General features: G+C 36.6%; 2 protein-coding genes across 2 annotated transcripts; both read left to right on the top strand.

Annotated features, from left to right (window-relative positions):
* Positions 1-600: 600 nt before the first annotated feature.
* Positions 601-13,066, top strand: LOC144441467 (adenosine deaminase-like). The gene is made up of 8 exons (XM_078131045.1): positions 601-683; positions 7,792-7,853; positions 8,377-8,499; positions 9,142-9,398; positions 10,124-10,242; positions 10,768-11,006; positions 11,584-11,713; positions 12,376-13,066. Exons 1-8 carry the CDS (start codon positions 645-647, stop codon positions 12,466-12,468), a joined length of 1,062 nt encoding a protein of 353 aa, XP_077987171.1. The 5' UTR covers positions 601-644; the 3' UTR covers positions 12,469-13,066.
* Positions 3,014-6,203, top strand: LOC144441166 (uncharacterized). Its single transcript, XM_078130706.1, has 2 exons — positions 3,014-3,093; positions 4,058-6,203. Exon 2 carries the CDS (start codon positions 4,068-4,070, stop codon positions 5,472-5,474), a length of 1,407 nt encoding a protein of 468 aa, XP_077986832.1. The 5' UTR covers positions 3,014-3,093; positions 4,058-4,067; the 3' UTR covers positions 5,475-6,203.
* Positions 13,067-17,433: the final 4,367 nt, after the last annotated feature.

Raw genomic sequence — 17,433 nt, 5'->3', positions numbered from 1 at the left:
AAAATAAAGGTTGGGCCACACGAATAAAAGTTTTCGTTTCGCAAATTAATTTTCTGCTCCGTAAAAAGAATTTATTTGTCACAGAAATTGTAGTTTTTTGCTTTGATATTTCTATATTGACCCAAGAAATTAATGTTTTGTCGTATGAAATAAAAGTGTTATCCTTTTATTAAATATTTTGCCCTCAAAAATCAATTATTTATAGCACAAATTTAGCTTTCGTCTGTCACCTGTGGGCCACCGTAGCTCGGTGGCGACCAAGACATTTCCGTATTTATTGGCAAATAACTTAAAGGTTATTACAATCATATAGAAACTTTAATTATTTTTTTCTCCTACAAAAATATTGTTCATGTTGCATACAAGCACTCTCAAAAGGATGGAAGACCAGTGCGGACAGTCAGCTGACCTGCGACCTGATATTTGCAAACTGCGACGCGACGGTCTTCCACAAGTGAGATGCAATGAAAAGCATTCTAAACTTGGCCTGTGCCTGTAAGGTCACACAAGAAGCAGCACATGCGCAGTCTCGTGTGTCTGCCAGTCTGGATGATCGATCATTTCAGTACCTCTTAGATCGAGTACTACTACTAGTTAAGGAAGTATATACATTATCGACCAAACAAGTGGTTTAACAGCACATTATGACCGAAGCATCTAAAGGAGGCTTTCAACGTGGCAAGGTATTTAAACAGATAAGAATGTTTATGTCGAATTCCTTAAAGTTTGTGTGACGCTGAACAGACCACTTTTGTTTTTCCGTGGTACACGATGCGGCGTTGGCCTTGCAATAGTGAGATGGGACGTCATGTAGGTACGCCATATTACCATCTTCATCAGGTGACATTTTGCGTATCCATATAGTCCGTGTACCTGTCAAATGGAGTCAGTCATTTCCCATCAAAGTGACTGCGGTTGTGTTCAGAGGAAAGGTCAAGGGCAAGTCTGGCTAGCTCTCTGTGACTATTGTTATGAATTTACGATACGCACACGTGGTACTTGAGTGTCCGATTGGTGGGGATGTTTATCTGTGTCTACACGTAGGATCTAAGGTTATTAGTACATTGTGCAATCTGATTAAAATCCGATGTAGATGTCGGCTAATCATTCATTGCTATTTTACCTTCGTTATTTTGCTTGAATTGACCTTCGTAGTACATCAATGATATCATGTTTACGTTTTTAGCCTGATCGCCTCCTCTATTGTGTGTCAATATTCAGTAGCGGTTTATACGAAACTGTCTTTACGTCCGCATACGGTATAGTATTAAGTATCACTATCAGAGTCATACTGACATACACATCACAGACAGATTTTATTCGTCCATGTGTATACTAACAACCGCCGGTGACTTCGTGTGACGGGTATTATCCCGGCCGTTCTGTGTAGTGTCGATCGAAGTTGCTCTCGTTTCAATTAGGGGGACTCCATTTGATTTCGGGGGGGGGGGCTTGAGGATTTCCGAAAAAAGTTGTCGCCCACCAAAAGTAGGAAAAAAATATGCTGATCAACTAAAAAAAAAATTGTTTCCAGGATATGAGCTAAGAAAAATTGTTGTGCTGCAAATGCAGAATCTAGCTAAAAATGTCAATTCCTAGAGACACGTTGTTTCTTGCACCTCCACCTATGATGGCTTACATGTAAAACTTTTACAGTCTCTGGTCAAAGGTTTATACTAACTATTGGCAAATGCTGAAACAAACCAAAACACTACCAACAAATCAAATTACTAAGAATATTGGTCTGACTTAGTACCTTGAATGAATCCTGCAATTTAATTTATGATAATGATAAAATAATTTTAAATGGTATGGCATGCAACGATATACTTTTAGGACTTTTCTTGATTTCTGAATTTAAATTTTGAATGTGATCAGGGTATTGTTATCACCTCGACAGGTTAAAATAATACCAGATGACACGCTTTTAGTCCTTTAAAATGTGAAATTTAAAATCTTAGATTTAAAAAAAAAATTTAAATCTTAAATTTCTAGGGGTGCCGGAGAATGGGAAACCCCTCTCCCATACCTACCCCCACACTGCTCTATTGTATTTCAAAGTTTAACTAGTATTGTTTCCTCCTTGACATCTTAAAAAAACATCGCAAAGCATTCTTTTAGTTCTTCAATTTCAAAATAGTGGTACCCACCCGGCCCCACACTGTTCCCTTGTATTTTGATTCAAATATTACCTCGTATTTATTACTACCTCGACGTTAAAATAGCACCAAAAAACACTAATGTAGTCCTCGAATTTCAAAAATCTCCAGTGATGTACCCTCCTCCAACTTGGCTCCCTCAAACATATATTCAAATTTTACTCGCTACTTTTGTAATTTATTGTAGCCTCTTACTTTTGAAATTAGCTACATTCATCACAGCCTCGCGATGTGTGTCTCTTCTTATTAGGAAATTCAATTTCAAAAATATAACGTTACACGAGGGACAAGTCATATTTATTAAAGCAAATATTTTTTTTTCAAAATTGCTGTAACCCTTCTTGGCAACAAAAAATTACTGTCTAGTTGCTCTCGAAAAAAATACTGTAATGGTGTTTGAAAAAAAGTCCCATCCCCCCTGAAATGTAATGGTTTACCCCTTACCTGCAGTGTGAAAATAAATACACATATTATTTTTTTATAAAACATAGCAGAGCAGAGTACTCCCATTCCATCGATCGCCAGCTGTGAGTGTCTCTTAATTAGAAAGAAGAAAATGCCTGCCACATCGACATTTTATCGTACATCAATGAGAGTCTAGGTCGGGTCAACCTGGCGATGGCGTGACGTCACACTTTGACTCGTTCTGTATGTGCCAAATTTGTAAGTCTCTAGCATATTTTTTGTCTACAATGACTATTCATCATCAATCACAAATCGTAGTGATTGTATATAAGAGGGGTAGGATACAAGAATAATTGTCGGAACGAATCTCTAAGAAGAAGAATTGTAGGCAATATTTCACACAGTGTGAACGAGGTTAGTATGGCTGACGTTTACGCGGCATAGAGTTTTGTTGCCATACGTGCTGCAACGCTGGATTGGAGGGAGGTTGGACTTTTCCCTGCGAAGACAGCCGTTTCTGTGAAAATTGGTAAGTATTAACGAAAGAGCTAGGATTCTGTGTGAGTTGCATAATAATGTATTATCGATCGTGGTTTTGGAAAGGGCTGTAGAACGAAATCAGTATCTGTGTAACGTTGCGATTCATTCATTGAGCTCTCCCACTAGTACATGTAGCGTGACTCTGTCTAGTGTCTAGTCTGTGCAATGGGTCTGGCTGTTGTCGCCCTAAACTTGGGTTTTAAAGCCTCTTGTCCAGATTTTTTTTCAGACTTCACTTGTTTGATGTTAAGTACAATGACGTATGACACGCCAAGTTTGCAGTCAGTTGACTTGTATAGCCCTGGTTGTAATCACAGGCACTCGAATCAATCTGTCAGTGTAATATTTTTTGTAATAAAATGTATATGTGGTGAATAAGAGAAGCTTCTCATTCACTAAACTTTTTTTCAAAAATCATACAGATTGATTCGAGTGCCTGTCATTGTACTTATTTAGCAAAGAGTACCGATATGTAGTTGAAGCCCAGCATTCAATCGGAAGATAGCAGAGATTGCCATGGCAGTTGGAACATAACAAATGGGCTGTGTTGTTTCTGAAATATCTGATAATAATAGAAACATGTGTAGAGAATCGAATGTTATATTTTCTTTATAGTGCTCAACGTTCCTATGTTTAAATTGCTCAAATATAATATAGTTTGATGATAGTGACTTGGCACAAATTATGAGGGAGGGGGAAGTGTCACTGTTTTTCATGCAGGTGTAAGGGGGAGGTTATTATGGTATTTGGGCAGTCATTTGTTTATCACTATATTCAAATGGTAGATCTCAGTAGTCTGTAGGGTATACCATCTTCAATGCACTCACTGAGGGTGCAGCAATATGACTTCTCTTACAGCCTCACTTTGTTATATTTTTGGTAATTTATAAACCTTGTCATTAGAACATTGATATATAAAGTTAATAATCACGCTATGTTTCATTTTGTTACAGTAGATACAGAATGGCAAGTTTTGATGCAAGTCGTTCAGCAAACGAAAAATTGACGGATAATAGTACATTTGACCCGCAGTGTGACAGTACTAGTGACTCTTCACATGTTTACATACACTCTGAAGAAAAGGTATATTGCATAACTTTTGAAGGATCCGAGAAATTGCCGTACAATGTATTAAAATCTAAAGTTGCAAATGTCTCAGCCATTCCAAGTGACAACTTCACCCTCCACTGTAATGGTAAACCAATGTACAGTGGCTTGATGCTGCCACTGAAGAGTGACCTGCACCTGTCGTTAAATATATCAGGCAAGGGAGGTGGTAAGAAAAAAGATTTTCATCCCGAGAAAGAGGAGTGTGGACCATGTGGATACTGCAAACAAAAAAGCCGATTTTCAAAGTATCGACACATTCTGTCGTATGCAGAAGAAACACAAATGTGGTTACTGGAGAAGTTTGACTACTTGAAGAAAACTGACTGCATCTGTGGTGCTTGTTTCCAGGTGCTCAAAAGGAAATACAGAAATGAAGATTACTCGCCTGAAAGAACTAGGAAAAAACAACGTGGCATGTGTTTCTTAGAAAGGTTTGGAAAATGTGACAGTGTTGCGGCACATACAAGACAAAGAATTGATTCCGATGTATTTGTCAGTATGTTTAGTCTTCAGTCTACAGATTTCCAAGATCTAAATGAAGACCAAGGTGTTGAGCTGTGCAGGCAACATTATAATCAGTATGACAAATATACTAAACCTCAATGTGAGGTTTGTGAAAGTCGGAAGTTTCGGATTCGGAGGTGTGTTTACCATTGTCCTGATGTTGAAAAGGTGAATTATTACTACGAGAAGGCTGGTGAAAGTACACGGGTAACTCCATCTAGTATACTATGTTATGACTGCTACCAACACCATAGAAGTATAATTTCCAAATCAGATGTGGTTTCTGATGTTGATTTGATTAGAATAAGAAATGAACACACTGCGATTACTGATAGACCCATCCGTGAAGTTCAACAGGTAAAAGAGTATGCTGTTAGCAAAGCAATGATATTTGTGTTGTCAGAAATGTTAGAGCGCAAGCCTGTTTTGCTGTCCGAAGTTGGGAAAATGTACAAGGAAGCCGTTCAAGAAGCTTTGGGAATATTCCATCAAGACAGTGCATATATCGTGGAAGAGAGTTACTTCCACAAGGACAATCGTGCTATCCTCACCAAGGTGATGAGACACCTTGGAAAATACGTCGACCATTACACTGAAAAGGATCAAAAATATCTCGGAACAGTACTTATACGTACTGGTTCAAACTTGTCAACGGTAATATTGAAACTGATGTATGCGAAAACCAAAGATGAAGAAATGGCCAATCAGAGGATTGAAGGGTTGAAGAACCTCATAGAAATGATTAATGAAAAGTGAAGAGAGTAAAAAAAAAAGACTAAAAGATTCTACACGTAGATGTGAGTGTTGAAAAAGTAGGTGTACAGATAAAATTTGTAAATGTAGGAAAGACAAGGGACTGGGATTTGAAAATGCTGAAAGTGGATTATTTTGAAAGCAATCTGTTTTCATTCGAAAACAGAGTCCATATAAATTAGTCTGGATGTCAACATGGTTTCTAACTAAACCATGTCTGGTCAAAATCAGCACAAAAAGTTGTTCATCCAATCAGTGAACCCCAACTGTTATAGTGAAGTAAACAGTGTATAAGTAGCATCCTGAGCTGACAAATATACCATATTTGGACATTACATAGCTGCCCCAATAAAAACTAACTGTATGAGGGACTGTGTTATTGCTTAGACCACTAACGATTGGTTAGAATTCTGTCATTGATTAACTAAAACATGATGTTAATGACTGTGTGGCTGGCTGTGGATGAATTTTATTTGCATCTCGGGACTTCTAGAGTAACAACTTTGACTATACTGTGAGAGGAGGTGTAAACCGTAACGATACACTATGGGGACTAGACTAATATAAATATAAAGGGTCTAAAATGGAAAGATTTGAAATGGCCAAACATGCAACAATTCAAAAACATGCAAATTAGACATCAGGAATGACCCCCCTCAATGATGTACTAACGTACATGCTTATATTGTGTCGTTATGTTTGTCAACGAGATGCTGAAAGTAACAAAGACTAAGCCATGTACATGTACTATTACATGTAGTGTAGATATTTTGTTAATTAATAAACAGGTATTTCCTTTCTATTCAAATCTTGTGTTATGTGTTTGATTTTTGGTCTGAGTTAAAGGAAAGAGATTGCTGTCAGGGTATTTTTTTTTATATTTGGAATGGATGTTACTTTTAGGTGTATAGATTAAGCATTCAGTCCAAGATATTACATCTCTGTTATCCAAAATTGGTTTAAAACTGCTTTTAGTCAAGGTAGACTAAGATATGTCAGGTTGACCAATGGATGAGGACATTATGTACCTTACAGACTATGGTCAAGGCAGCTTGCTTATATATATATATGTATGTATGTATGTATGTATGTATGTATGTATGTATGTATGTATGTATGTATGTATGTATGTATGTATGTATGTATGTATGTATGTATGGTATGTATGTATGTATGTATGTATGTATGTATGTATGTATGTATGTATGTATGTATGTATGTATGTATGTATGTATGTATGTATGTATATATATATATATATATATATATATATATATATATATATATATATATATATATATATATATATATATATCGTGTATCACGCAGCCTTTCTGAAATAGAATTATAAAAAATGGCACATCCGGGTTAGAAGGGGCCTGCTGTACATTGAGATGAGGAATTGGGGAGAATTAAACATATTTAGAAGCTCCATGCCTCCTGAAACAAATGCAACAGATATTGTCTTTTCTGAGCCAGATGTACCAATCAGGGCTCTATTTTGAATTCGTTAAAATGATTTTTCTAGGTCCCTAAGCATACATCATAACATTTAAGACATGCAACCGAGATGAAATCATCGTCATTTGTATTCCCCTTTAAATCAAGGTAAGACATGCTTCATTTGCAACATTGACCTTGGCTCAAGTTCACCCTGGTGTGTATGCTTAAATAATCCTGGGAAATGCCTTTGCTAGCATCAGATCAGAAAGGGCATTATAATCTTGTTGCAGTAAGTCACAGTGCTGAACACCTAATTGCTAATTGACCTGTGACCTCATCATTTGTTCAGCTTTGACCTATGACCTTATCATTCAACTTTGCCCTATGACCTCATTAGTTCAAGAGACAACTTCTCCATCACCATTTTGTCAGGGAAACCAAGTTCTTTCTTGCATTACTTCATGTGAAGGACAAATATTCTGAAAACAGTACACCAAAACCTGACATCAATACATTGAATGTAAGATTCATCAGTTACTGACTACAGGAGTGAAGTACATTTATACATAAAACATGCCATAGTACTTCCAGGAGGACACAAGCGTGCCTCAAAAAGTCACCTTAATTTATTTTACCAAATAACAATTTTTCACTATGCGATGTTTGCTCTGTGACCAAAGCGAGAACCTTCAAAATGTTCAGGTAAGTCACAATGAAATAGAATATTAATTGTGACAAGTCCATGTTCGATATTCTTACAATACATCCAAACTTTGCCGTATGAAAAGCTTGTAAAATAACAGCAAAAGCTGTCATGTGAAATAATTTTGTTCTCACCATTTATTTAGTGTCATAATTTTGACTTTCATTTTAATAGGTAGAGTTGCATGTCCATTTAGATGGTGCTATTAGACCAAGAACAGTTTGGGACCAAGCACAGTAAGTTTAAACTCTATCTATTTTAACACATTACTTGAGGAATACAAGTATGCCTAGAACCACAGCAAACGTATGACAGTATTTTGTGAGTTATTAATTAAAAATAATCCAATATTTAATACATATGTACCAGAGGTTAACTGCATCGGTGCACATACACATGTTAGTGGAATTTGCACTACAGTGTAATACCGAAAAACATTATTGCATACCTGCATGCAAATCATATGTATGTAAATGAAGGTGCAATCAAAAGTCGCATTATGTCATTTTTACAGAAATGAGCTGTTTTGGATATGTAATACTAACAAAAACCCATTCCATGTTAGTTCCAGTGTGGGTACTCTGGGGTATTGCATTCATGCTTGCAGTGTTTTCTGCTGCACTTTCATTCACTACGCTCATGAAGGTGTGTTCGCAGAGAACACTGCAAGCACTCATGCAAATCCCCTGAATATGACACACTTGCACTCACTCGCACGTTATAGGGTTCTGTCATACTATGTACATGTATACTCGACAGAAAAAGAGGACTTCCAACTCCTGGCAATACCTATGAAGAATTCTACCAACATCTGAAGAATTTGGAACCAAGTAACCTACCCAAGATTCTTGAAACTTTTGTAACGTTCTTAAAACCTGTCATGTGAGTGAAATTAATCTTTCTTTTCACCTTTTAGCCCCACATTTTTACGTAGATGTGTTGTAAGGGCGCAATGGCCGGTTGGAGAGTGGCTTGGAATCAGTGCAAGTGTTGTCGGTTCGAGCCTCACTGCTGCCATTTCTTACTTGGGCAAGATTTGAGCCACTTCCATTCCCTGGTCAACCTATCCATACAAATGGGGGACCTGGTAAGATAGAGGTTGCTATGTGAAGGATTTAATCCTATGCAGTTACAGCATATACCCCAGACAACGCAGCTGTAGAAATGGGGGACCTGGTATGATAGAGGTTGCTATGTGAAGGATTTCGTACTATGCACTTACAAAAAATATAAGCAAGAACAAAAGAAATGACACCAAGTAATTGTGGAAACAAACATCACTAATTTGCTATCTGCTACAATGTTTTATTACTAACATATTACATTTCCAAGCACACTTTGATTCCTCTTTGATATGCTCAATGTTGATAACAACAAGCAGACTGTAAGATACGTCCTGTCACTGCCCACACTGACCTCCTTGAGGGGGGTTGATAGATGTGTTAGGGTGCCCCTTCATGGCATACCTTACAGACTAAACAATGTACTAGAAAACTTTTAATCAGGTTAATTCTTGGTGTTTAGAGGCGACAGGGAAGGGTTGAAGAAGATTGCATATGAACTATGCGAGTTTCAAGCACAGAATGGAATAGTTTATTTTGAAGCAAGATACTCGCCGCACTTCTTAGCCAACTGTGATGTTGCACTTGAATGGGGCCAAGAAGCAGGTGATGTCAGAGTCCGAGATGTTATCAGATGTATCAATGAAGGGTTGCAGGAAGGATGTGAGAAATTTGGAGTCAAAGCAAAGTCAATACTCTGTTGTATACGACACAGACCTGGTGAGTTATATCTGACAAATTCCATAGTTTTCTCTAAACTATTTTTTGGCTGATGAAATTCCATACTATAATTACATAGTTTGTTGTTTAGTTCCTTTCCGACATACTGGCAACAAGTTCGTCTGGTGAAACTGTTCTGTGTGTTGTTTCATAAACATTTTAACACATGTACATCTCCTCACTGAGTTAATTATACAATAAAAAAAGCAAGGTATTTTAATATATTCAAAAAGTACCCCAACCTTTGTTTAATCTCAGCATTTGTTCAGGTGCCCTAAAGATTTTGAAGTAACCTCCCAACATCCCAACCCCCCCTCCCTGGCAGGATTTGTGAATACAGTCTTAGAGATATGGCTAACTTAGTTGTCAGGTATTGACAAAGTGATTGAATGTTTTACTAGATCATAAAAAAACAAAAGATTATATAATTTGGTCTCTAAGAGTGCTGTTTAGAATCAGCTTTTTGATAAGAAGTTAGGACCACATTACAGTCAGTTACTGCAATGGAGGAGGTGGAAACATGTTGTAGCATTCATTTTCTACCCTGTAATGTATTGTCATAATGTGTATCTTCTGGTATATTATACTGTATGATTTTTCAACCTTCATGTTGTGTATGTCATCAGCATCAATGAAGTGATGCTTACTAGGTAGAACAATTAGTAAATACAACTTTACATTTATTGTAGCAATAATGAGAATTTGTTTATTTTATTTTTTATAAGAATGGTCTGCTGAAGTACTATCTTTATGTCGAGAGTTCCAGGATAGTGGTGTTGTTGGCATGGACATTGCTGGCTATGAAATTGTCCCATCTGACCCCCTCCACATTCAGGCATTCCAGGTTAGTCACTTTTAAGACTACAGTTGTGGCTACTTGCTCCATCAGAAATACAAGAAATTCACCAATTTCTCCTAAAAATGTTATTTTGCGCATCTTTAAGTCACTGACAATGTCACCATGGTAACTGTTTAACATTCAAATTATGTTTCAAGGTTAGCTTTAATTGTAGTCTTAATCCTAGATTATGATTCAGTCAATCAATCAATTAATCAATTTGTAGAATTTTTAGTATAATGTAAAGTTCAGAGGCTCTGTACAGTTAGAAAGCTGTCTTGTCTAAAGAGCTATTTATCTGGGTATATGTTTGTATTGCTACTGATATTTCTGGATTTGTTAATGCCTCAACTGTAAATTAAGTTTTTATCCAATATTAGATATACTAGCATCTTATGTATGACCTTGTACTTGACCTAATATGTCAAATTTTCAACAACAAAATTGTCGCTCAAACGTAAACTTTTATTTAAGTGGGGGTGTGTCTGCTATGAAGCCTTGTCAATTTTGTATACATTTCACTGCCTTCAGGAAGCAGCTCGTTGCGGCGTCCATCGTACTGCACACGCTGGTGAAAGTACATCAGCTGCATCAGTAGTAGAGGCTGTAGACCAAATGAGAGTGGAAAGAATTGGACATGGATGTACCGTACTGGAAGACGACTCACTTTATCAGAGGATACGACAAATGGACACACACTTTGAGGTGTCTCTGGTATCAAACTACTATACAGGTGCCTGTAAAGATTATAGCAGCCATCATGCACGACGGTATGTAGTTTTATTGAATTTATTCATCACAGCAGATCATTCATTTTTGTTCAAATTGCTCAGAAATTTGCATAATATCTAAGAATATTTATTTTAAAAAAGTACTTTAGGATTATTTTTTTTTTGAGAATTCCTTCATCTTTGTCTAAAAGTTCAAAATCTAATCGTCAGTACCTGTAATAGTATTTTACTTCAACTTCAAGTTCAAGGGTTAAAATAGAAGAAGATGGTCAGCATATTCTACCAATGCAACTATATTAATGCATGTATAGCACACAAAATGGTAATGATAGTGACGTTGTCAACCCAAAAAATCTACTTTTTTATCACTCCAAGGTGAAACACTTTTATTTCAAGACACTTTCAAGAAAATTATGAAAATTGTTGACGTTTTTGTGAACAATTTCTTTAAACTTCTCATAATATGTAAGACTGAGCCCAATTTGTATGGAAATTCATTGATGAATATAAAATTCCTCCAGAAGTCTTTTATGGAAGTTTGAAATTACATACATTTTATGGAATGTGTATATTCTATGATATTCTATAATGTTTCTCATCACTTGTCTTCTGTTAGGTTTGCTGCTGATGATGTAAATTTCAGTCTTAACACTGATGACCCAGGTGTGTTTCTCACTACCATCCATGATGAGTTTGATATAGCGAGAAACAAAGTTGGTCTGAGTGAAGAACAGCTGATTAAAACGGTAAGCTTGTTTTTAAAAAATGACTGTCCATTACCATCGTATTAAACAACAGCCTCTTTTACGACACTGTCCAAAGCACACCACCAAGAGGTATGCTTGATATTTCACAGTGTTGCAAAAGAAATATCATCTCTGGTTTGTGAGAATACCAATTATATTTTGGTTGTCTGAAAGACAAAAGATTTTGCAGACATTTGGTAGAGGGCGCTGTCCAGCAACCATTTCTCAATCGTAACTGGCTGTACGTCTGATGTGCTTCTGATTTGATCCTTCCATGGGTCAGGCAACAACTACATATGTACAATACAGCATATTCCAGTTATCAAACATCCGTGCATGTGGCAGGTAAGCATCACAAGGGAGTGCCCCATATTTGACAACGTGAGGGCCAAAATTATTGTCATGGCCGCTGATGGTATAGCAATGCATGGAGCTGTCAACAAAAAGAACTCTGTGCATTCTTAAAGGAGCAGAAAATTACCTCATCGAAAATGAGAAAAGTCAGTCTACTTTAACTCGCAAATGAATGAAGTGTTCTGTAATTTGATGCGTTCTTTTAATTTCAAGTTTCTATGAGTTGTACGAAAACACAATCATAGTGATCATACAGTAATGACAACACTAAAGGATCATCTTTATTTTCTTTATTTTCTCCAATTCAGACATTCAATGCAGCTAGGTCTAGTTTCCTGCCAGAGGGCGAAAAGAAAGAACTGATTGATCAGCTGAAGAAAAGTTATCAGATTTCTGACTAGAGACAATATTTTAAAACATGGAACTAGTACTAGGACTGTAATTATATGCATATATATAGTCAGTCCTTAAATATTTTTGTAAAGTGTGTTTGGGGTCCGGGCAAAAACCCTTCAGGAGATGTAATCTTCAATCTGAAATATTTCTACTCTGACATTCCATTGAAAGCTGCACTAGCTGCACCTGGAACTTACTCGTACTATCATACTCTGTGAAAAGTATTGCATCACCTGTGGATAAACATATTTTTGTAGCTGTATACATGATAAATCAAATCAAATTGAATTTTGGGTCCATAGCCAAATATCAGCGCCCTCAACGGCAGTGATGAATTCAACCTGTTCTCTACTGCTTATGGATATATCGAGCACTGGTTAACACAAACAATGTCTAATTATTGGTATGTGAACAATTTTCAGTGAATATATTGTTGCTGTCTCCATACTCTGATACTCCAGTTACACCGATACAGTTTTAACATGGTGACAGATTCAAAACTCAAGCTTTTGCTCAAGTTTCAAACTTGTCGCTACATAACCTACAGATAATATTGACCACTAATTAACAGATACAGTTTCTTTTTCATAAATAATTGACCAATTTTTAGTGAATATATCTTTGGCTATTTCATGGCAAAATAAATAATCCCAGTTGCAGCTAGTACGGGTTTAATGACATGAATATTATATACATATGTACTACTAAGGCATCAAGATGCTAAACTTTCAAATAGTTTACTATTAGATAGACAACATATTTATATACCAGTAGATGCATCATCTAACCTTTGAAAGTTGGATACATAGATGAGGACTGGGTATTTATTTTGTATATAAAACAATTTTATCATGGCATCCTACTTGAAAAATCAATGTCACACAACATTGACAAAGTCTGTGTTTGTAACTCAAGACATTGCAAAAAGCTAAAAAGTATGTAAAAAGTTTTGTTATTGTACGTTCAATAACAATGATTTTACATATTTAATCTTTTGCAATTTATTGACTTTACAATCAAGGACTTGGCATATGTTGTTTCACATTAGTTTTTCACTTTGAAGTAAAATTGTTTAATGAATTAAAAAAATCTAAAATAAATACCCAATCGACATCAATATGGCAACGTGATGAATTGTACTTTTTTCTGAAGATTAAGAAATTGCATTATTTCACTTAAATGAAGATATTTTTTTTTCAAATTTCAAAACTTTTTTAAAAAACCATTGCACAAGGTAATGTTGTATAAACAAGCAAGACTGCATGTAAGAAAATGGTCTGATGTTTGAAATTGTTAAAGTCGAGGATGTCAAATTTCTTATAAAGTATAAAATTTGAATATGCTAGCATCCTGATTAATAATCCATTTGCCGTTACTTGTATATTTCATTATGAACTGCAGCTGATTGGTACACAGAGATGTACACCTTTTTTTAAATATTTGGTAATATGCAAATTTTAATAAAGGGCCATCCTCTTTAAGTTTTGTGTTTCTGTACAAGTTGTTTTGGTATAGTATGAAATAGTATTATGTTTTTAACTGTACTGCATGTATATTTATAATGGTAGTAATGTGATTGAGTCTCAAGTTCTCTTCTTTAACTGGGTCTAAATCATTTCAGAACAGTAAACTAAGGTATTGCACATTGTCGCAAACCACAGCCTCTTTTACGGCACCGTCCAAAACGCGTCGTTATTCGCAGTATGGTGGAAGAAATAACAGCTCTGGTTTGTGAGAATGGTATTGTGGAGATTGAACATTGCCATTCACATTGAAGATCACCCTTTTTTCTTTCCTTTTTTAAGGGGGGGGGGGTGTCAGATTTTTGTTGTTTTTCGAGGATGGGTTGTTTGTTTGTTTTTCATACCTCTAGTAGCATCCCCAGATATTAAAACCTTTCCTTTTTCACACAAAAATTCGTGACAGTGGTAAATTTCATTGGTTCCACTCCCGTAAACAGAGCAAAAGACTAAATCATCAATTTTATTTGATATGAAAGTGTGTATATAGTTTAGATAGTCTCTCTCGTGATAAAAAACTGCAAATAAAATATAACATCGAGATGGTTTTACAGTCGTTAAAGCACTTTTTTTGTGAATACAGTGGTATGTACCATTTTTCTGTATGAAATATCTTCTTTGAATTGAAAAGTAAAAAAACTCAATAATACTAAGTACTGGAATAAAATATTATGGGTGTATAGTATAACATATAGGCTTTATACAATATGACTACCCCACTCCCATCTCCTCGTCTGTAACTTGTACGGGGCGCCCTCACGCATTGGTCGGGAGAGAGGATGCCAGTAAGGGCGAAACGACATGACGTATCTTACAATCTACACATCTCCTAGACTTGACTAATTAAGTCTCGGGGAGGGGGTGGGGTTCACTCTTTATTTGAATGAAAAAATTATTAAATACAACTGTGTCTTTTGTGTGAAATGGTAAACAGACTGAGAGACTGCGAAACAGTTTGGTGAACGCGAAGCTCCCTGAGAGACTAATAATATCGTAACCACAGACCACTAAAAGAAGTGGTCTGAACCCGGTCTGAGTAGTAACTGGGTAAAACCAAAAAACAACATTTCCTTTTTTTTTTCTTTTTTTTTTAAAAAGTAATTACAAATGCAAAACATTTGAAAAATGTTACGCTTACAGATAAAATAAAATTTCGAAAATCTAACGGACTGCTGGTGCCAGTCTACCCATCTCCATTTGTGACAACGTGTCGGTCCATCCTCACCGTACCAACCAGCTGCTGTATACGTTCCTGAAAGATACTTCACCCTAGCTTTCATCACTTGAAGGTTCACAGGAAACATTTACTCGAATTTCTTTTTAAAAAATTCCTACTTTAATGCAATAATCATAAGTAGCTTTCTAAAAAGTACACTTAGTCTACAACTTAGCCGTTCTATTTCAGCCACACTTGTTTTGTTAGTGTCCCGAACAAAACTGTGTTCATTTTTAATTTGGCGCCTTTTACAGTGTACACTTTTGTCTTCATTTCGTCTGCTACCATCGTCAGAACTTCTGCGAGATGATTGGTCGACGCGCACTCTCTGAGGAGTCGGGCGAGTGAAGCAATATACGGCGACGAGTTCTGGGTAGCGACTCGATAACCCTCGTACGTCGGAATCATTGCGCTGCCAAATATGAAGTCGTCCTCGTGGGGGAGAACAAACTGACCCGTATCCTTAGCATCGGATTGGAATCCTTGTACGAAGAAGAGTTTTGGTCTTCCGACCAATCGTGGACAAGACTCGGCTGAGAAGGTCTCAACGATATCTTTTAAATGGACCACTCTGCAGTCTGATCCATATGCACTGCTGAGAGTGGCATGTGTGAGCAAGAAGACGAACAGACAGTCAATATCTTGGTCCATCTTTCGCAGAAGCTTCAAAGTATATAACATCTCGTCGCCATTTGCGTTGTTAAATATTTGTATTTCAAACGGCAATCGAGAGAAAACTTCTTTCAACATTTCTGCAAAAGAAACACGGGAAAGTCGGAGGTCAAAAACAATGTGTACGTATGTTGGTGTGAGGTTTGGGTTATGGCGGCGCGGCACACATATCAACCCAACATGCCCGATTTAGCTTGATTTCATAGTCCCAAAACTTTGATTTGTTATTCTGAGCGTGTGGTGGTTTTTCTCTCGTGTATTGATCCTCTGATACAAACGCGAGCACACCCACCCACACCCCCACCCCCACCCCCACACATACACACTCACACTCACACTCATACACACGTAGACTCATACATACAAACGAACCCGCATAAACACACGAGCGCACACATGACACAAACGTGGCATCTCACCACACATATACATATACGCTGTGCGTTGTTGTATTTGTGTGTGTGTGAGCGCAATGCAATCAACAGGTGGTTGAGAACATTGCCGTACACTGACAACTGAGATGTTTTTGTGCGTTGTAAAGCTAAGTGTGAAATCAGGTTATCTTACATCTGTTATAGAGGGGATCTAATTCATTTAGTACAAGATAACACTGAAATATTGAACTAGTGATAACGTCGCCCCGAGATTTCACCAAATTAAAAATCACAATATGTCTATTCACATATTACACATGGGTTTTTGGATGTGTCACAGGTCATTTATCATCGCAAATTTATAGAGATTCAGCTATTTCGTTTTGGCTGAAGCATTTAACGTCGACACTTACGAGCCCACTTATTTGTAATTTGCGTGTTATAGGCTTTTTGCCTACTGTTCTGATCCGCTACGGCAATACTTGTGCACGTTCACGGAAGTGGAAACATGTTTGTTTTGATTTACACTCTAGTCAGAAAGGAATGTCACAAAATACACATCCTTGTATTTGTACACAGATGAATTGCGTTAATGACATCGCTATTTTAAAACTCATAACTCTACAACTTCTAAATTATGCAGATTCCATTAGTTAGCCGATTGGTGTAAATCAAAACAGACGCAATTCTTTTTCAAAATCAATTTTAAACGGTACGTAAGGATTGCAATCCATACCTTTGTAGATCAGGTGAATTTCATGGAGCGACAAGAATATCTTTATTATATTTCGCTTACAATATACCTCTGTGTGTATATATATACGTATGCGTTTATGTATGTATGTATGTATGTATGTATGTATGTATGTATGTATGTATGTATGTATGTATGTGTGTAAGTATGTATATATGTATGTATGTGTGTATGTATGTGTGTGTGTGTGTGTGTGTGTGTAAGTATGTATGTATGTATGTATGTATGTAATATGTATGTGTGTACGTGTATGTATGCGGGGGAAGGGTACGCGCGCGTAGAAATGTGCGTGGGCGTGTGTGTGTGTGTATGTGTGTGTCTATATAGCTGGACGATTTGGCATGGGGGTATATTATTTAAAGACATGACACAGTTGTTTAGATATACTATATTCATTTTCTACGACAATTATGTAAATATAACATCGCGAAGAT

The sequence above is a fragment of the Glandiceps talaboti genome, chromosome 10 (genome assembly GCF_964340395.1).
Source record: "Glandiceps talaboti chromosome 10, keGlaTala1.1, whole genome shotgun sequence".
NCBI lineage: Eukaryota > Metazoa > Hemichordata > Enteropneusta > Spengelidae > Glandiceps > Glandiceps talaboti.
Note: the sequence above shows the minus strand (reverse complement) of the source record. Positions and strands in the feature narration are given on the sequence as shown.